This window comes from Oncorhynchus masou, chromosome 18, assembly GCF_036934945.1.
Source record: "Oncorhynchus masou masou isolate Uvic2021 chromosome 18, UVic_Omas_1.1, whole genome shotgun sequence".
NCBI lineage: Eukaryota > Metazoa > Chordata > Actinopteri > Salmoniformes > Salmonidae > Oncorhynchus > Oncorhynchus masou.
Window position 1 is genome coordinate 16,774,811 of NC_088229.1, and position 21,015 is coordinate 16,795,825.

Sequence of the window (21,015 nt, forward strand, 5' to 3'; positions counted from 1 at the left end):
GGGCTTGCTTCAGCTAGTGCCTTGGCTCTTCTCCATCTTAGCTGATTCCATTTCGCTTTATCAAATAGGTTAGAATTGGTGTGATTAAATAGTATTTAAAAATATGAACCTATAGGCTTTTTCCCCATACACATCTCCAAGAGTTTAACATTTGTCTTTTTTTCTCTTCATTCCAACAGGCCTAGGGGCTTGTCCGGAGTAATGCACTGATCAAATAACTTTAAGCCAGTAGCCTATGCATGCTCCATCTTGCTCTCCATTTCAAGAGACACATTCGAATAGGATACTTTAAGATTAGGTCTATACCTGCAACACCTCATGGGCCCCGTTTTGGTGGATAATTGTTTTAGTGGTTGGATAACCCTATTACGCTAATTTCATTTTACTAACCATCCGAAGACCGCTCTAGGCTTTGACCAGTCACAATAAACAGATTGTTAGAGGGGGTGGGGGGGGGGGGTCATTTTTGAATAGACTGCTAGTTGGATGGAGATGTAAATTTCTTTATTTGGATGCAAATTGACTTGGGCGCAAATATTCATTCCTGGTACAAAATGAGATCAGCAACCAAACCAACTCCAAGTGTGTGATCAGAAGGAGACGAGATGGAAATCAGGGGTGTGCAAGATGCAAATGAAAGAAAAGTAGCAAGAACAGACCCACGTTCTCCACAAAGTGCATGCATGCGCCCTGACAGAACAGAGCATTTTGTTGGCAGGACTGTAACAAACTCTTCATAGACAAAACTAGAGATCAATTTCATACAATGAAATAACACTGCAACATCACATGGTTTTCAGAAGTCATGGCATGATGGGGACAGAAAACAGAATGCAAACCAAAGTTGGAAAAGTCACCCTGATTTTTATTTTGACAAGACCAGAAAGTAACATTTAGGTGACAAGGAAACTGAGAGGACATAAGACATTTACATTGTAAACAAGCCTAAACAGGCTCAACGTTTCTTCAATTGTGAGACAACCTCAAAGCGGATCTGACATTAGATTTTTTTAAACAAAGGCACAACTTGGTAAATGCATTTTAATGGGGAATGTACAACAGTATTCTAGAGTTCATCTGCGCATTCAGAGTTGTGCAAAGAGTCCAGTGATACATTCATTACAACTCAGTAGATGAGGAATGAAAGCATATCTTTGCTTACCCAGAATGTATCAGAGCGAATATACCTTTGAAGGTAGGTGGAGGAAAAACAAATATCTAAATGAGGTAGAGTCACCCCCCCAAACGCTCTGACATGACACGTGATATAAATTAACAAAAAGTTTAAGATTCAACAGTTGATAAAAGAATGTATAGTAGATTTGCACGTTCAATCAATGGAGAAAAGTATTGAAATATGTCACTTAACAAGGTTGGCAATTGAGTGGAATATTGAGTAAAATTCTGAAGTCAACATTTCCAAGTCCTCAAAGTAAGAAAAGATGACAAATCAGTGATGTGCCCTCTCTAATATGACCACCAAGGTAAACAAAGTCAAGCTGGATGGTTTTGAAATGTAGCCATCGAAATTATAAGCTTAACAAAATGTGAAGAAATTTAAAGTGCAGGTATGATTGAGAGATTTCTGCTTTATATGGTTGCCCCCCAAATTGCATCATATACACATATGGTGCACTACCTTCAGCCAGGGCAAAAGTAGTGCACTAGGGAATACAGTGTCATTTAAAACACACCCATATCCTTCAGAAAACAACCCACCGAAAGACGCAGAAGCTTTGCTGGTCGACAAAGGTTAATGGAAGCAAAAATTAAACAATGATGAACAGATCTTTGTAAATATGAGTGGGGGGAAAAAGCACAATATGCTACATGGACAAACAGTATTAGTCAAAAGTAACCATTACAATCTTGTGGTGCTTAAAAAAATAAGACAATAGAGCCACAATTTCAATTCTAGCTAGGCACTTGGCATGAGGTTTTTCAGTTTTAGAGAGAAAGGCAAAGAAATGACTGTCTCAACATATGTAACGTATCTGGATAAAGTATTAACCTCCAAAATGGGCAACTGAGCAAGTCAGTAAGCCTATCTGGATCAAACAAAAGTACATGACACCTGACAGAACTCTCAGTAGACCACCTCAGAGCATCTCCAAAAGATTCCCTCAAACATCGGGATAAATTGTTGGCCATTACATAAACTTCCTATAATGTATTGCACACAATAGGAGTGCCAAATAGTTATGTACTGTGCAGAGGAATCAGAATAACTACTTGTTTATCGGCACTACAACAATGGTGTACACAGTCATAAACTGAAGATTTTCTAACACTAGACAAAATCATTCCAAGTACAGGTTCTTCCATCGGGGAGGGAGACATTATGAATCAAAGCAGTTTCAGGTAAGCCAGACATTCAACTTCTGGATACAAAACTAAAAAAGGTCACGCACAGAAATACCCGCATATAGAGAAAAAAATAAAACAGTAAATACAACTATAGTAGTTATCTAGTTCAACTAAATACAACACTTAATGGATCAATTGTTCAAATGACAGGTTAGTGAAGAGCTGCATCATTTAATTTACTGAGAATTTCAAATAGGCTTTGCAAAAACCAGAAATCTTCAGTGAGGGTTAAGGACTATCTCCTAAAAGTGTTGGAATAGCTCATGTTTGTTGTACCTGGACCTAGTGGCAAATTTTAGCCAACATTGCTACTACGAACATTCAAAAATCTGCACACAATCAATGAAAAAAAATAATAAGCAACACCGATAAAACTGCCTTCTCCCATTTCAAAACTAGTTCACTGCAATTTTCCCTTCCTCCATGAAATGTGGGAACTGAGATTTGGCCACACTCTCTGAGCCATTCTTCTCAATCTCTGCCATGGTGGCAGGCAGGCCAGAGTGGGACCCATCCATTTCCATCAGGCCTCCAGTCGAGTTGAACAGAGGACCACCGGCCAGGCTACCAGGCATACCACCATTTTGGATCACAGAGATCTCGTTAGTCTTCATGGACAAGCCGTTGGTGAAAGCAGCAGCATACTGGTTCCACAGAGACTGGTCGAAGTTCATTGGCTGAGGATCCAGTTCCTTGGGAGGTGGCATTATGTTGCCAGACTCTGAGCTCATGGCCATCAGGGCCATGGGGTTGTCCAGAGAGAGGCGCTGGCCACGCCTCACAGAGCTGTTCCACATGTGAGTTGTAACATGCACCTAAAACAATTATACATATTAGAATACAAAAAAAGTGTCAATGTTCATAAAATCATGATCCAGAATGGATTACTACAGACAATTACATACAAATACCTCCTTTTTGTTGCATATACATTACAAAAGTATCATACCAGACCACAGAGTCCATGAAAGATGAAGGCTTTTACAGCATTTCTCTTCTATGAAAGAACCTTACCTTGAGGTTGCCTCTAGTGGTGAAGGCCCTGCCACAGACGGTGCAGCCGAAGGGCTTCTCTCCAGTGTGGGTCCTCTCATGGATCTGCAGGGCACTGGCAGAGGAGAAGTTTTTGCCACAGGAGTTACACAGGTGCTGCTTGCTGGATCTACGGGGAGCACTTGAGCTGTCCCTTGGCTGCCCTCCTGCTCCCTGGGGCATCTGGGAGCCAAATAGAGAGCTCATGCCCATGGAGCTCTCTGGGGGAATCTGCATCTCCAATTGGACCAGACTGGAGGGCACCCTCAGGAAAGGAGGCAAATGGCTGGGAGCTGTTGAGAAAGAGAAGATTCCAGTTAATAAACAATACTCCCAAATTACTCCCGAGTCAACCTACACTTAAAACCCTAAAGAGAATGCCATTGATTTATAATACAGCACATTCTAAACAAAGTTATTTACACACTTACCATACTCTCCATTAGTGAAGTACAGGCCAGGCTCTTCTTTTATGTTTTTTGGGGTGAAGCTGGGTGCCGTCAGGTCCAGAGCGCCATTGGACTCACTGGCATCCTGAGAGCCGCTGTCAGAGTCTGGTCTAGGCCTGTTCCGAGTGTAATCTTCAGGGAAGGCCAACTCGGGGGACTTTGACTTGCTGCTTCCCACATGGCTGTTGACTGGGGATGAGGAGTGGAAGGAGACAGGGTCTGAGACGGTGGGGCTGCAGCCGCTCTGGTACTCTTGCTCCCGGAGGCTCTCGGAGGCTGAGGTGGACTCTTTGGGGGGCACTCCATCGCTCTCTGAAGCTGTGCTACTTTTGGGCTGCAGGTTGAGAGATGAGGTGAGGTTCTTCATGTGGTTCTCCAGTGCCGCTATGCTGGAGAACACAGAGGATGGAGGGGCCTGATGGGGTTGGTGCGGTTCCTCAGACACAGATGGTGGGAGAGAATCTGAGGTTTTGCTTGGCTTCTCCTGAGAGTCAAGCTCTGTGTATTGGTCTTCCATGCTCTCAAAGCCCATGGACTTCTCGTCGGGCAGAAGGGAGTTCATTTCTTCAGAGGCCTCTAACTGAGTCTCTGGCATGGGGGTGTTGGGGATCTGGCCTCCCATGTGCATGCGGATGTGCTGCTGGAGAACCACAGCATTGGTGAACTTCTTCTGGCAGATGGGGCAGGAGTGCTGCATCTTGAGGGGCGTGTTGGCCCGATGGACACTGTAATGAGCTTTGAGGTTGCCCTTGGTGGAGAAGGCACGGCCGCAGATCTTACACTTGTAGGGCCGCTCACCCGTGTGTGTACGGTAATGCATCTTCAGGGAGCTTTGGCAGCTGAGCACTCGGTGGCAGATGTAGCACTCGTTTGGGTCATTGGTCCTCTTCTCCAGCCCATCCACCATCTGCTGTAATTTGGCCGTTTCAGAGCCTTCATGGTCGCCGGGAGGGTCTTTGCCGTTCATGTGATGCAGCGCTCCCATTAGCTCGTTAGATACCTGGTGGTGCTGATCAGAGCCCATTTCGTGATTGAGCGCGTTTGAGGAAATTGATGCTCCGTCACTTCCCGATGATGCCGGTCTTTGGGAGAATGGGTCGCTCCTGAAACCCTCAAACGAAGGCTTGAACCCCTGCAGTGCTGATGGGTGGAAACCTGGAGACGGGATGCCAAGCATTGGCTTCATGTCCACCATGTTGGATTCTTCAATTGGCATTGACATGCCATACGGAATGCCGCTGCTGGTGGGAATGTTGTCAAGGTGTTCTGGCACAGGGTGTGGGTTCATCCTGATGAGAGGGTACTTCTCCTTGTGTCTCTGGAAATGCACTTTAAGGTTTCCTTTGGTTGTGAAGCGGTTTCCGCAGATGTTACATTTAAATGGTCTTTCTCCAGTGTGCGAGCGCAAATGGATCTGGAGCCCGCTGTCATTCCCAAAGGTTTTCCCACAGTACTTACACTTGTGCTTGTACATGCTGTCGCCACAAGACCCGTTTTTAGACTCCGGCATGTTTGGGATCTTGCTCTTTACTTTCTTAGAGTGATCCATCCCTAACGAGAGGCCAGTGAAGGGACTTTGAAAGGCCTTGGAGCCTGGTGATTGAGGCAGTAACACTGGTAGGCGGTTGGCCAGGTCTGGAAGCCCCTTCAACATATCAGCTTTGGAAGGCATTGGCCCCAGTCCTCCAGCCAGTGAGGTGGGGTTGCTGTTGGACTGGGGTAGCTTGCCCTGTTTGAGGGACTCTATCGAGAGACTCTGGCGGCTAGTCCTCTTACTGATCAGGGCTGCTGCAGCAGAGAGCTGCTGGGAGAGGTGAGCTCCTAGGGCTTTAAGAGGGTCAACTGCTGCCCCTTTGGCCGAGTGGAGGCTCTGTGGAGCCATCATGGCCACCTGGATACGGATCTGCTCAGTCAGGTGGATCTGTTGGATCTGCTGCTGCTGAAGAGCCACCAGCTGTTCCAGGATCATGGGGATGGCTTGCAAGGTCTCCTGGGACGTCTGCGCAGACCTGCAGTTGTTCAAACCAACGTTCGATGAATGCTGAGTGACGGCCACTTTGGTGCCAGGCATGGACTCCAAGGTGACATTTGAATCTTGGAGTTTGGATGAGGTCTGGCTCTGATGGTGACTAATTTCAGGCCTGGGACTGTCAGACATCTCTACCTGGTCTTGTTTGGGTGGTTGTTCCACACCATTTATTTTAGGTTCTTCCTCGTCATCCATCCTTTCCATAGACTCTGCATTGGACTTTGATAGACAATTACTTCTGGGCTGGCAGTCCCTGTGGTTATTCTGGAAGTCACCAGGGGATTCTCCTTGTGAGACCTCTGGTACTTCTCTCCCCTCGCCATCTTTCACGATGACTGCCTCGTGTCTTTTAGTGCAATTATTCTGATGTTCGAGAAATTCAGCCTCGTTGAAAGATTCAGCACAGCATTTGGTGCAGACCGTCGCTGTGTCCATTCGAAACCTCTTCGCCTCATTTCCAACCTCTTCAGTTTGACCATCTTGTAGAACCCCTGTAATGAAAATAAGTAGGGAAATCTCCAGTTAAAACCATTAAATAACAACCAACTAAAGTCAACGCATAAATTCATTAGTCTGAATATAAATTAAGTCTTAGTCTGTATATAATTTAAAGTCTGTATATCTGCATATAAATTCAATCCAATCAATTATTTATACACTGTACTTCAATTTCAGTCACACACACAAATGCATTTTAAATATACTAAAGGTTGAATTCAAATACTGAAATAACTAATGGCCTCATCTACAAAAGAAAGTCTGCTTTTGGTGGGCCAAGCTTGAATCAAAGTTCTACATTCACGAAAGGCATTTCATCAGATTTTCAGTCAATGCATTGCGAACATGAGGGTCTAGTGCAATTTGGGCTCAGCGCACAACTGGCCCAGCAGAGGGCAACATCTGACTTGAGACAAAAACAGGGGCAACCTGGCTATACTGAAACTAATTTCGATGTAGAAACTGAAATGCATTCCTATAGCCAATCCTTATAATAAAGTATAATTGCTAACCATATTGTATGGGCCTGTAATAACCAGCCCAAATTTGCCACAATAATGAAAGTATCGTTAGTAACGTATGAACTGCTCCAGAATCTGTTTTCAGCGTCAGAGAAGAGACACCACATAGTTCCACTCATCGTCGACATCGCTAACGCACTGATACAGGGGCAGGTCAGGTGTTAACTATTAAACAATCTTGTCTACATCACCGGCACTTAAATGTAATTCCAAACCAATTCTATATAAATGACATATGCTTATGCCCAGTCAGGGCAATGTCTTCACACCAGTTGAATTGTCTTTAACACCCAGAAAAGATCAGGGGAAATCGCCCGCATATCAACATCTCATTTACATGCAGTGTAAATTCGAGCAACTTCTAGCAAAATGGACCACGTGAACCGGTATCAATCCTAAAGTGATCATTTTAAGTGTGTCTGCCCACCCGAGGCAATTTAACAACCAGTCGCATACTCAAATGCTAATGTACTCGACTGAGAGGGAGGGGAAGGGAGGAGGCGAGGGGGTGTAGACCGCCTGTCTGCATTCTTCCAACGCAATTGTTGCTGGATTTGCTAATCGCTCAGTGGGGAGGGTGAAAGTTGCAAATGGCATTGTAGGTAGACTATTCAGAATCCGTTCATTGTCAAAGAAGTTGCCAATGTTGCAGTGCATAATAACACAGTAGGCAGCGAGAGGAGAACGTTACCTTATCAATCACTATGCAAAAGTGGTCGATTATGACAAGCAGCAATGAACCCCCAACAACCCCCAAAATTGGGGTAACACAAGCTAAGAAAAAAACTATTTCGATTTAAGCCGGGATATGAAATTATATCAAACAAAACAAAGATCAGAAAAGATTGACTTCACAACGTGTGTTCCTCGAATCATATGACCACTTGGTGGCGCATAAATTCTATCAGATCACCTGGTCTTATAGTTCAATATGGCACAAGGTGAAACCACACAGGGGTTGCCAGTTAAAATGAATGTTGATACATTGTAACGAACAGAACATATAGCTATTCTCTGATCAAAGAACACATGCACTCTCCCAATCAAAGCGGTCTACGTGTACGTGGCATTAGTAGGCGATAATCATTCAGAAAAGGTGATGTTCATTACTATAGCAACACAAACCGCACCCCCACCCCTTGCTTGCCTACAAACCTACCACTACAGGTCCGTCCATCCCCCACCTCTCCACATATGTAGGAAAGAAAACAGTCATGCGTTAAACTGGGGGATTTATTGCTTTCAGGTCAGCTTACTCCCGAGTCACAATTCATACTGTCCGACACTTTTGTTGTTAAATGCAACATAACACTACATCATATTCCATATACACCTACCTAATGATGTAAAGCTACCTACAGAGCAATTATATTAGTAGGCTATTCAGACACCACATGCAATAAAATCGAATGCCCCAAATGGAGTTAAATTAGGCCTACGTAAAAAAAAACAAATAAGACGTGCAACTGGTTCTAAAAGAAAGCCAACCACACAATCAGATACTCATATCCTACAACATTCACGTTAGTGATATTCAGCCAGATATTCCCGTTTAGTATTTCATATGCAACATTTTGGAAAATAAACTGAAGTTTAAAGAACACTTAAAAGGCAATGTCTTTTAGAGTGGGCTTCTGGTTTACTGACAAAGACGAAATCGATTCATCAAATTGGTCAAATGTTTGCAGTTAAGAAACTCATATGTATCATATTTTTGCAACAAACAAAACAAAAACAGTTAAACTTAAACTCGTAAGTTTACTCATGAAAAAGCGTGGTCGGTTCCAAGGGTCATGATCCAGCCAGGTCAACGTGCGAGGAGAAACAATGTATCACTTTCCAATTAGAATGTTGATATCTTGCAACATTGTATAAATATTACCCTGCGCGACTCTTTCTAAAAGTACTTTATCAGTACAAAAACTCACCCTTTTCTGACGAACCGGGATCATCGGAATTAATTTGCTGTGGTTTAGCTTGCTTACGCCTCGACATGGTGCAAACATCGGGAACAAACAGTAACAGAATTTTCTTCCCTTCTTTACAAATTCTTCGGGTTGTAAAATTAGCTCCTCAAGTAGAAATGCGCATGTCAACGTAATTATTAGTATCAATAATGCATTGCGATGTATCATGGTCCTCTGACAGCTGATTGGCTCCAGTCCAAGTGCTTACACATTATTCAAATAGGGCCCATTGATGAGAAAAGCAGTGCCATAAGGGGGCGTGAGATGCGATACGAGTAGATAGACGGTGATGGAGAAGGGAGGGAGGTACAGGAGATACAGATCTAAACCTACCTTATCTGCCATACTTTATCTATGGAAATATTGTCACTTGGATAATCATAATAATATCATTCAACTCCAAAAATTTGTTTAGAGTACTCATTAGAACAGTATATTTCATAATGTAGAACCATTTTAAATACCTTTGATAAAACATTATTCCCATGCAGACATGTTGGCTCATATTAATCTGTCCTTTTCTTCCAACATGCAGTCAAATATATTATTTCTGATCCATTAACTCTGCACGCTATCCTTTGCATGTGATCTAGTTGAGCTAAATATAAAATTATTATGAAAATGTCCCCCAAAAAATGTATTAAGATCATTCATTTGAGTATTTACATTATCATTTTTTAAATGGATTTACCAATTACTCCCATGGGCTCCCGAGTGGCGCAGCGATCTAAGTGAAAATCAAATCAAACTTTATTTGTCACATGCCCTGAATACAACAAGTGTAGACCTTACCGTGAAATGCTTACTTACAAGCCCTCAACCAACAGTGCAGTTCAAGAAGGCACTGCATCTCAGTGCTAGTGGCGTCACTACAGACCCTGGTTCGATTCCAGGTTGTATCACAAACGCCCGTGATTGGGAGTCCCATAGGGCGGCGCACAATTGTCACAGCGTCGTCCGGGTTAGGGTTTGGCTGGGGTAGGCTGTCAATGTTAAGAATTTGTTCTTAACTGACTTGCCTAGTTAAATAAAGGTTAAATAAATAAAAAAATACCAATAACTTTAGGGAAAGTATTTCTGGTTACTGAAATATAGTTTGTATCATTATTCAATTCATTAAAATTGGTTTAAATCACATGCAAGAAGAGTACAGACAGACAACAGACTCTTTGGCCCAGAGTCCATTAACTCTGACTTTCCATCATACTAGTCAGGGTCAAGACCCCTACTATCCAGAAACTGTAATATCATTGTAGGTGTGGTGAACCATACTGCTATGATGACTAAAATGCTATAATGTACAGTATTTTGGGGAGAAGTCATTGAGCAGTATATACTTTGTTTGTGTGCCATATGTCAGTTCAGTGCCACATTTCAGATAGCGTATTTACAATCCAATGAGAGGATATCCAGATCAGGCAGCTGAGGGGAGGACGGCTCATAATAATATCTGGAAGAGCGCTAATGGAATGGTATCAAACACATAGAAACCATGTTTGAAACCATTCCACTAATTCCGCTCCAGCCATTACCACAAGCCCGTCCTCCCTAATTAAGGTGCCACCAACCTCCTGTGATCCAGATGGTAAAAAAAATACATGTGATCTACAATCCCCTTTCAAAAACTCAAACACATTGTCAGAGCTGCAATCCTTGAAGCTCCTTCCAACAACAAATAACCATTGTCTGGAAATTTCTATGGTCTCCCTCAAATTCAAGATTCACTCTGATTTACACATTATTTACTGTAATTCAACCTCATTATCCTTCAAGGAAAAATGCATAGTTGGGATGTAAAATTAACATATTTCTCTTTGTCAATAGACCATGTGAGTTCTGGTAAATTGTCAAGGTGGTAAAGAATGTATTGCCCACTGAACTCATAAAAGGATAGGCCAACCTATTTTACCTACTCAGACCCCCTTTCCACTGTCAGCCATCTTCAAAAAAGGGGACTGCTCTAAAATAAAATGGGATGGGAGTATTCAAAGCAAAAATGCTTAAATAAGTAAGGACATGAGTAAGTATCTATGTCCCAGATTTCAGACCACCCCATTACCCTCCATATCGTTGTGTATGCTGGGAGTTGTTCAAGGTTTCCATGCACTATGGACATGGAATTGATTCCATTCAGTAGAAAGACGACAACAAATCAAACAGCTAAAAGACACATACAAACTTTAGCCACGGCAGAGAGAAATAGATTCATTTTACATCCAAAGATTTACAGTAAAGAACATGTTAATCAGAGTGAAATTTTAATTTGACGGAGACCATAAAAATTCACTAAGTCTATGGTTATTTACTGTTTCTGTAACAACTGTCTGATGAACGGGAGACAAAAATGTCTTTGTCAATGACTGAGAGACAAAGAAAAGTCCATACAGGTACATCCAGAGAAACAAAAGTATTTTGCTTAGGGACTGACTGAAGGTGAAAAAGAAGGGAGTGTTGTCTAGACGCTTTATAGCCCCAATAAGAAAACTATGCTTGAATACACTCTGTTTCTGTTGCGTTCAAATGAAACAATTCAAAACTGTTGGCTTTTGTGTCATAAATCTGAAATGGTGGGAACCAAAGGGACGCTAACAAAAAATACAACATTTCATTATGAATGTAACAATAAACATGCATCCCTAAGGCATTGCATTGCTCTCAACTGTAAGCACCAGAAGCATCAACACCATAAGAAAAGTAAAACTTTCTTTAGCTCAATATTTGATGTACTTATTTGACTAGGATATACAAAATAATGAGAGCAAAAATAAATACATCTACTGAAATGACTTTAACGATTATTCTTTGACCACATTACAGTTTTGTTACTGTAAACGGTTAAATCAAGAGGTGAACCAAGTAAAGGATGTTTCCTCTTATGTTTCCTCATGTTAGGAAATAATGCATTACTTGTAATTCATCTTAATTTTGTATTGTAATAAGGCGTGTTCTTTGACCACATTACAGTTTTGTTACTGTAAACGGTTTCATCAAGAGGTGAACCAAGTAAAGGATGTTTCCTCTTATGTTTCCTTATGTTAGGAAATAATGCATTACTTGTAATTCATCTTAATTTTGTATTGTAATAAGGCGTGTTTACTTGAGGGACAATAGGGTGTTATTGACGTATGCCCAAACATTTGTTGATGTATCTGTGTTATTTTTAAAATCCCACTTTATAATCAAAATGTTAATCTAGGAGCCTGCTTTATAAAGTGCTTTAAATAAGTTGTCTCTTTTTGTCCACAGTTCCTGCACTCTAATCACATACTTTGATGACTGATTGAATGCAGAAAGTTGCCTGTCAAATGGGATTTTATTATTGTGTAGAAAAATGAAGAAAAGTAGCATTCTCCTGAGGAGTGACCTTGTGTGTAATACCTAGACATCCATAGTTACCAGGATCCTCTGACCATTTCACCAGTTATGTGTAGATTCCTGGAGCTGTGGCGGAATCTACACAGGCAATATTCAGATTTTCTTCTTGCCATTTTGAGTGTTTTCCCAGATCTTATTTGGATTATTTTCTCCTTTCTTGGTGTACCTTCTTTGGTTGCATCTGAAATCCTTCCTCCCCACAAGAAACATAAATAACATCATTAAAGGAAAACTATCTTTTGATATTTGTTTCATTAGTCCATTGTTGACATAGTCCCAAAGGACTAATGAAACAAATACCCAATTATTGTTTTTAGGTGGAGTTAACTTTAAGAACACACAAAGGAGAGAGGAACAGTTACCATGCAAAAAATTGATTTCAATGAAACGGACAGGGCAATGTTGAAGAAAGAGTGTTCTCCATGATTGTGTAACCATCTATACTATAGTGCAACACCGCCTTATCTCAGCTCACTGGTCACCATAGCAACACCCACCCATAGCACACGCTCCAGTAGGTATATTTCACTGGTCATCCCCAAAGCCAACACCTCCTTTGGCCGCCTTTCCTTCCAGTTCTCTGCTGCCAATGACTGTAACGAATTGCAAAAATCCCTGAAGTTGGAGACTTATGTCTACCTTTTTATAACTTCAAGCATCAGCTGTCAGATGAGCTTACCAATTGCTGCAGCTGTACACAGCCCGTCTGTAAATAGCCAATATATATATTTTTTGCTCTTTTGCACACCAGTATTTCTACTTGCACATCTGCACATCTATCCCTCCAGTGTTAATTGCTAAATTATAATTACTTCGCCACTATAGCCTATTTATTTCCTTACCTCCTTACGTTTTTGCACCCACTGCATACTGATGTTCTATTATGTTATTGACTGTACGTTTGTTTATCCCATGTGTAACTCTGTGTGGTTGTTTTTGTCGCACTGCTTTGCTTTATCTTGGCCAGGTCGCAGTTGTAAATGTTCTTAACTGGTCTATCTGGTTAAATAAAGGCTAAATTTAAAAAATATTTTAAAAAGTGCCATCCAGCAAATGCAAAGGCTTTCATCAACCGATCCATAGTGTTAGGTTGTTTTCAATCGATCAGAATACACATTTTTGTAACTTTTCCCTTTCTCTTAACACATGTAGGCATATTTAGTTATTTAGTTGTAGGCCAACTTCAGAATCGAGATTGAGGGCATTGAGGTCTAAAGGCATGGGGTTTGAGAAGGTTTCACAAGTTGAAGCTCGGATGTTGTCTATTTAAAAAAGAAACAGTTCTATGTCATGGCATGGAGGGAACTCTAAATGATTTCCAAATAGTTTCAAGTATGAATTTGGCGTATAGAACCACTGTATTTCTCAGTGGAATAGTAATTGTTCTTCACATCATTGAAGACTGTGTTTGGGAGACACTGGTCTAAGGAAGACTAGTTTCAGAGAGTTATACAAAACATTCATAATACAAGGAACATTTTAGATCAATAGCATAGTTAACTACTTAATAAATGCAGACATGGTTCCAACACCTGGGTGAAAATGATGTGAACTGAGTCCCACACAGGAAGTGCAATTTACACAGGCCTTCAGATAGAGATGTGAGTCTTCAAAGATAACAAGATGACTGCTTATTTGTCTCACACCACTGAATGGGAGGTGGATGTGGGGGTTGGGCTCCAAGAGGAAAGTATGTGCCACAACATTCCACAAACAACTCAGCAGTAACCTCTTGGGCTTTTGTCTTTTGAGTTGTCTGTCTGAGTATTGTAAGTGGGTGTGGACAGTGCAAAACTACAAACTTTATGACATAATTTTCTCTCAGTGGTTGAGGTCATTTCACATGTGAAAGAAGGAAAAGAGCTTTGTGATTTGTTATCTTTTTATTTACAGTGTTGGTAGTAGTCATGTATCCACCTAGCTCACCCATGAGTGTGTGAATGTGTGTCGGTAGTGTGACTGTGTGATGGAGGGAACAGGAGGAGGGCGGTAGGTGGGGGGAGAGTGATCAGCGCAGGATCCCACACATGGCTGTAATTTGATGGAAAATTACCCACCAGGTTCCTGTCCAGAGAAAAACACACTAATAGCCAGGCTTTTGTTATTGCACGACTATGACAACTGCTCCCATCAACAAACAATAAAGTGTTGAGGGAACAAGGACTTACTGTATGTATGGAGGGTTTCCTGCTGTGCCTACTTCTCACCTGCAGTGGATGATTGACCACATATTATTTATGAGTCTATATTTACATGCCAATAGTAAAACATGAATGGATTGGCTGCATGGGATGTGAGATCCATTTTCTGTCTTTCCATTCAGAAAATGAAAAAGCATACTCATTCATTAGACTTAAAAACAGTAAAGAGAACATATTAAGGGCTCTCATAAATGCATTCACAATGTATCAGTGATATAGTTGAGGTGGCAGGGTAGCCTAGTGGTTAGAGTGTTGGACTAGGTTGCAAGTTCAAATCACCAATCTGACAAGATACAAATATGTTGTTCTGCCCCTGAACAAGGCAGTTAACCCACTCAATTTCTCTAGCACTTTTCTTCTCTCAGTATCCGACACCACATCAACCAACGCCAAGGTAGCTAGCGACACACCAAAGGAAAATGGCTTTATTTCAGTGATCACTATTTGTTTTCCTTTATTTTACTAGGCAAGTCAGTTAAGAACAAATTCTTATTTTCACCAAAGGCAGTCATTGAAAATAAGAATTTGTTCTTAACTGACTTGCCTAGTAAAATCAAGGGGGAAAAAAATAGTGATCACTGAAATAAAGCCATTTTCCTTTGGTGTGTCGCTAGCTACCTTGGCGTTGCCGGATGTGGTGTCGGATACTGAGAGAAAGAAAGTGCTAGAGAAATTGAGACACAGCAAACACATAGAGCCAGGCAGTCACCATCAAGCTGTGAGTCAACAGGAGGCCAATCCTTCAAATCTGAGATGCAATCTGGGGCCAGAGAGCTATAAACGTTTACTGGGTGGGTGGTGCTGGTGCTGGGTAGGGAGAGGGGCCACAGGAGATCAGCCCGGTCCCTTCTTTAATTAGCCTATGGTGATCATGACCGTGGTTCAAATAGCATTGAATTATTTTTTTCTATGCTCGATTGAGCCTGCCTGGCACAATGGAACCAATGGAATAGTCCTAAATGTGCAATCCCCCCTCCCCCCACCAATAAGTAACTCAATAAAACAATGAATTTGAGAGAAAACAAAGGCCTGATGGTGACGATAGTCCATCAGAAAATCAGCATAGTAAGCCCTCTCAAATCAAATCCAATATTAATTGTCACGTGTCGTAAACAACAGGTGTAGACTAACAGTGAAACCCTTACTTACGGGCCCTTCCCAAAAATATTGAATACAATAAAAAAAAATATAATAATAGAAAACAATAGTAACAGGAGGAATAAATAGATAATGAGCAATGGCTATGGCTATGAGCAATGGTTATATACAGTACCAGTCAAAAGTTTGGACACACCTACTCATTAAGGGTTTTTCTTTCTTTTTTACTATTTTCTGCATTGTAGAATAATAATGAAGACATCAAAACTATGAAATAACACATACGGAATCATTTAGAAACCAAAAAAGTGTTAAACGAATCAAAATCTATTTTGGATTCTTCAAAGTAGCTACCTGTTGACAGCTTTGTACACTCTTGGCATTCTCTCAACCAGCTTTTCCAACAGTCTTGAAGGAGTTCCCACATATGCTGAGCATTTGTCAGCAGCTTGTCCTTCACTCTGTGTTTCAACTCATCCCAAACCATCTCAATTGGGTTGAGGTCAGGTGATTGTGGAGGCCAGGTCATCTGATGCAGCACTCCATCACACACCTTCTTGGTCAAACAGCTTTTACACAGTCTGGAGTTTTTTTTGGTTCATTGTCCTGTTGAAAAACAAATGATAGTCCCACTAAGTGCAAACCTGCAGTCTCCTCTGAACAGTTGATGTTGAGATGTGTTTGTTACTTGAACTCTGTGAAGCATTTATTTGGGCTGCAATCTGAAGTGCAGATAATTGCCGATTTCTGAGGCTGGTAACTCTAATGACATATCCTCTGGATTTCTTTTGGCGGTACTAATGAGAGCCATTTTGATCATAGCACTTGATGGTTTTTGCAACTGCACTTGAAGAAATTGAAATTGAAATTGTCCGAATTGACTGACCTTCATATCTTAAAGTAATGATAGACTGTTGTTTCTCTTTGCTTATTTGAGTTGTTCTTGCCATAATATGGAATTGGTCTTTTACCAAATAAGACTATCTTCTGTATACCACCCCTACCTTGTCACAACATAACTGATTGGTTCAAATGCATTAAGAAGGAAATAAATTCCACAAATGAACTTTTAACAATGAGTAGGCGTGTCCAAACTTTTGACTGGAACTGTACATGTGGTATCGGTACAGAGTCGATGTGTAGGGGTACACGGAAATTAAGGTAGATATGTACATATACAGTAGGTAGGGGTAAAGTGACTAGGCAACAGGATAGATCATAGACAGAAGCAGCAGCATATGAGTTGAGTGTGGAAGTGTGTGTGTGGCAACAATGTGCCTAGTCCTGAGTTGTCTGTGTGTGTGTGTGTGTGTGTGTGTGTGTGTGTGTGTGTGTGTGTGTGTGTGTGTGTGTGTGTGTGTGTGTGTGTGTGTGTGTGTGTGTGTGTGTGTGTGTGTGTGTGTGTGTGTGTGTGTGTGTGTGTGTGTGTGTGTGTGTGTGTGTGTGTGTAGAATCCAGTGTGTGTTCATAGAGTCAAAAGGAGTTAGTGCAAAAAGGGTCAATGCAGATAGTCCGGGTAGCTTTTTGGTTAAGTATTTATGACTTGGGTGGTTGGAGTCTTTGACACCGCCTGATATAGAGTTCCTGGATGGCAGGGAGCTCAGCCCCAGTGATGCACTGGGCCGTACGCAGTACCCTCTGTAGCACCTTGTGGTCAAATGCCGAGCAGTTGCAATACAAAGTGGTGATGCAGCCAGTCAAGATACTCTCAATGGTGCAGCTGTAGATCTGATGCCAAATCTTTTCACCTTCCCTTGCAGGTCATTTTTTATGGCCGTTAATAGTAAAGACCACAGGCAGCTCAACACCCATTTCAAGTTTGGGGAAGCTTACAATTTCTCCTACCGTTTCTACCAATCTGGGTGCCAGTTATGATTATTTTTTTATGCACACATTTCTGTATAAGTTTCATTTCAATAATTACATTTTCATTTCTCAAAATTATTGTCACGTGGTTGGTTAATCACAAACATCTGAAGTAAAATAATACAAATCTAAAAGTTCAAATGAAACTAAGGTGAAAGCACTCCATCTGGAGACTTTGATACACTGAACATTGGACTCAGATAGGATAGCCTACAGGTCAATGGAGCAGTAAGTATATAACTTCATCTTAAACTAAATAAAATACATAGGCCTAAAGCCTACAAATAAAAACAGTAGAAAATATCCTGATGAAAATTCCAGTTTTTTTTCAATTATGTACACCTCTCTACTCCGCCTGTCTGCCTCACTTTCTAGCTCTGTTGACTTAAGCTATTGCTAGAGAAGTGCAACATTGTATCAAATCATCAACTGGGTCCAGCCTGAAGCTGGACTGGCAACATTGTATCAACTAGCCTATTCCGGCCCTCTGAGTTACCATGCCAGTGAGCTCGGGACAGACAGCTGTTTTATAATGACATTTTCCCTGTGTACATGGAATCATCAGATCATGGTATTTTGCTCTTTCACACTGAGGCTTGGTGATTAACGAGGCTGGGAGTGTTGAAAAGATTTTTCAGATACTGAGGAACTATCATTCGCAACGGATGTAAAAAAACAGACTTTGTGTGAGGTGAAGGAAAAAAATGACTGAGAAACTCCTGGTGAGTTATGACAATCAGACATTGCCAAATCGTCACTTTCCTACTGTTGCACACAGCAGACCAGGTAGGCCTACTTCTGTGCATGCTCAGGAGCACTTGCTCCCTCAACGTTATCAGGCCTTGTCACGACTTCCTCCGAAGTTGGCTCTCCTGCCCGTTCGGGCGGTGCTCGGCGGTCGTCGTCACCGTCCTATTAGCCACTACCGGTTCCTTTTTCGTGTATCTGTTGGTTTTGTCTAATTGGTTTCACCTGTGTGTTGTTTAGTTAATTAGTGTCTGTATTTAATGTAGGTTGTCCCGCCCTTGTTTTGTGCGGGATTGTTTATTTTGTCATTTGTTTTGTCTGTCGGTGTTTATTGTTTCTTATTCTCCGGTTAGTCTTTATCCTATGTTGGATAAATTCACCCTGTGTGTATTTGGGTTGACCGTTGTTTATTTTGTTCACCGGAGAATAAAACTTTATATCGCTATCTGCTCTCTGCTCCTGATTCCACCCACCTTGATTAGACGTGACAGAATCCCGCACCACCCATGGAATCAGCAGGAGCAGCAGCGTCTCCTCTCCCATCGATGGAAGAGAGGGTCCTCCATCATACCAGCGTGCTTCACCGGATTGGTTCTGCCATGGACCAAATGATGGAGAGAATGGATCGATGGGAGAGGAGTGGCCTCCCCACATCGTCTCTACCAACCCCTTCTCCAGCACCTCCTGTTTCTGCGACCACATCTGGCTCTGGGGCTCTTCGGCTGACACTCCCACGGGAGTTTGACGGATCGCCGGCTGGGTGCCAGGGTTTCCTCCTTCAGCTGGAACTATACCTGGCTACCGTGCGTCCTGCTCCCTCTGGAGAGGAGAGCGTGTGCACCCTCGTCTCCTGCTTGACTGGGCGAGCCCTCGAGTGGGCCAACGCAGTATGGAATGGTCCGGACTCGGCTAAGGATAATTACCCAGAGTTCACCCGCCGATTCCGAGCTGTTTTTGACCATCCACCCGAGGGTCAGGCGGCGGGTGAACGGCTGTTCCACCTGCGTCAGGAGACGAGGAGCGTACAGGATTTTGCCCTTGAGTTTAGGACTTTGGCAGCAGGAGCAGGATGGAACGACAGGGCCTTGATTGATAATTTTAGATGTAGTCTCAGGGAGGACGTCCGCAGGGAGCTGGCATGTCGGGACACCACATTCACACTGGATGGACTTATCGATCTGGCTATCCGTCTCGACAACCTGCTGGCTGCTCGCGGGCGTTCGGATCAGGTCCTGTCGTTCCCAATCCCCAGCCCCCCTGTTCCTATCCCTATGGAATTAGGAGGTACGGCTTCAAGGGGACCGGAGGAGGAGTGTCCTCCTGCACCAGTTGTGGTCGACGAGGGCACACGTCCGACCGGTGCTGGAGGAACTCGTCTAGGAGTCGGGAGGACAGGCGGAACACTGCTCGATCACCCCAGGTGAGTAAGCACCAAACTCATTCAAAGCTTCCTGTCGGTCATGTGTTTGTATTGACTTCTTTCCCTGGTTTTTCCCCATCTCTACAGCATAAGGCGCTAGTCGATTCAGGCGCAGCTGGGAATTTTATGGATCGTGGGCTTGCGTTAAGGCTAGGGATTCCCCTGGTGTCGTTAGATCGACCTTTCCCCGTGCACTCCTTAGATAGCCGACCATTAGGGTCAGGAGTAATTAGGGAGGCTACGGTGCTGCTGGACATGGTAACGCAGGGTGATCATAAGGAGCAGATTAGCCTGTTCCTTATAGATTCACCTGCGTTTCCAGTGGTGTTGGGGGTTCCCTGGTTAGCTCAACACAACCCGGTGATTTTCTGGCGACAGGGGGCTCTTAAGGGGTGGTCAGAGGAGTGTTCAGGTAGGTGTATAGGAGTTGCCGTTGGTGCGACTACGGTGGAGAGTCCAGACCAAGTTTCCACCGTGCGCATTCCCTCTGAATATGCGATTTGGCTATCGCCTTCAGTAAAGGGAAGGCGACCCAATTACCACCTCATCGTCGAGAGGACTGTGCGATAAACCTTCTGGAAAACGCTGCACTTCCTAGGAGTCACGTGTATCCATTATCCCAGGAGGAGACAGTTGCGATGGAAACATATGTTTCCGAATCGCTGGGACAGGGGTACATTCAGCCCTCCATATCACCCATCTCCTCAAGCTTCTTTTTTGTGAAGCAGAAGGATGGAGGTCTGCGTCTGTGTATTGATTATAGAGGTCTAAATTCCATCACAGTGGGGTTTAGTTACCCACTACCTCTCATCGCTACGGCAATGGAATCATTTCACGGGGCGCGATTCTTCACAACACTGGACATGAGGAGCGCGTATAATCTGGTACGTATCCGGGGAGGAGATGAGTGGAAAACCACATTTAGTACTACTTCTGGTCATTATGAGTACTGGTAATGCCATACGGGTTTAAGAATGCTCCAGACGTTTTTCAATCCTTCGTAGATGAGATTCTCCGAGACCTGCTCGGGCAGGGAGTGGTAGTGTACATTGATGTCATCTTGATCTATTCTGCCACACGCGCGGAGCATGTGTCTCTGGTGCGTAAGGTACTTGGGCGACTACTGGAGCATGACCTGTATTGCAAGGCGGAGAAATGTGAGTTTTTCAAACAGTCCGTTTCCTTCCTGGGTTATTGTATTTCCACCTCCGGGGTGGTGATGGAGGATGACCGCGTTACAGCCGTGCGTAATTGGCCGACTCCGACCACGGTGAAAGAAGTGCAGCGATTTTTAGGGTTTGCCAATTACTACCGGAGGTTTATCCGGGGTTTTGGTTAGGTGGCTGCTCCCATCACCTCACTGCTGAAGGGAGGACCGGTGCGCTTGCGCTGGTCAGCAGAGGCGGGCAGAGCTTTCAGTCGTCTGAAGGAGCTGTTCACCAATG

At 42.9% G+C, this 21,015-nt stretch overlaps 1 protein-coding gene across 1 annotated transcript; it reads right to left on the reverse strand.

The window, feature by feature from the left end:
• Positions 1–844: 844 nt before the first annotated feature.
• LOC135504101 (sal-like protein 4) lies at positions 845–9,027 on the reverse strand. The gene is made up of 4 exons (XM_064922392.1): positions 8,825–9,027; positions 3,831–6,368; positions 3,382–3,692; positions 845–3,182 (listed from the first exon to the last, which is right to left on the reverse strand). The coding sequence occupies exons 1-4, from the start codon at positions 8,889–8,891 to the stop codon at positions 2,763–2,765; spliced, it is 3,336 nt and encodes a 1,111-aa protein (XP_064778464.1). The 5' UTR covers positions 8,892–9,027; the 3' UTR covers positions 845–2,762.
• Positions 9,028–21,015: the final 11,988 nt, after the last annotated feature.

Coding starts and splice junctions, on each gene's coding strand:
- LOC135504101 (XM_064922392.1), bottom strand. CDS start 8,891: ATGTCGAGGCGTAAGCAAGCTAAACCACAGCAAATTAATTCCGATGAT. Junction 6,369..8,824: donor TCCCGGTTCGTCAGAAAAGG/GTGAGTTTTTGT, acceptor TTTTCATTACAG/GGGTTCTACAAGATGGTCAA. Junction 3,693..3,830: donor CTTCACTAATGGAGAGTATG/GTAAGTGTGTAA, acceptor CTTTCTCAACAG/CTCCCAGCCATTTGCCTCCT.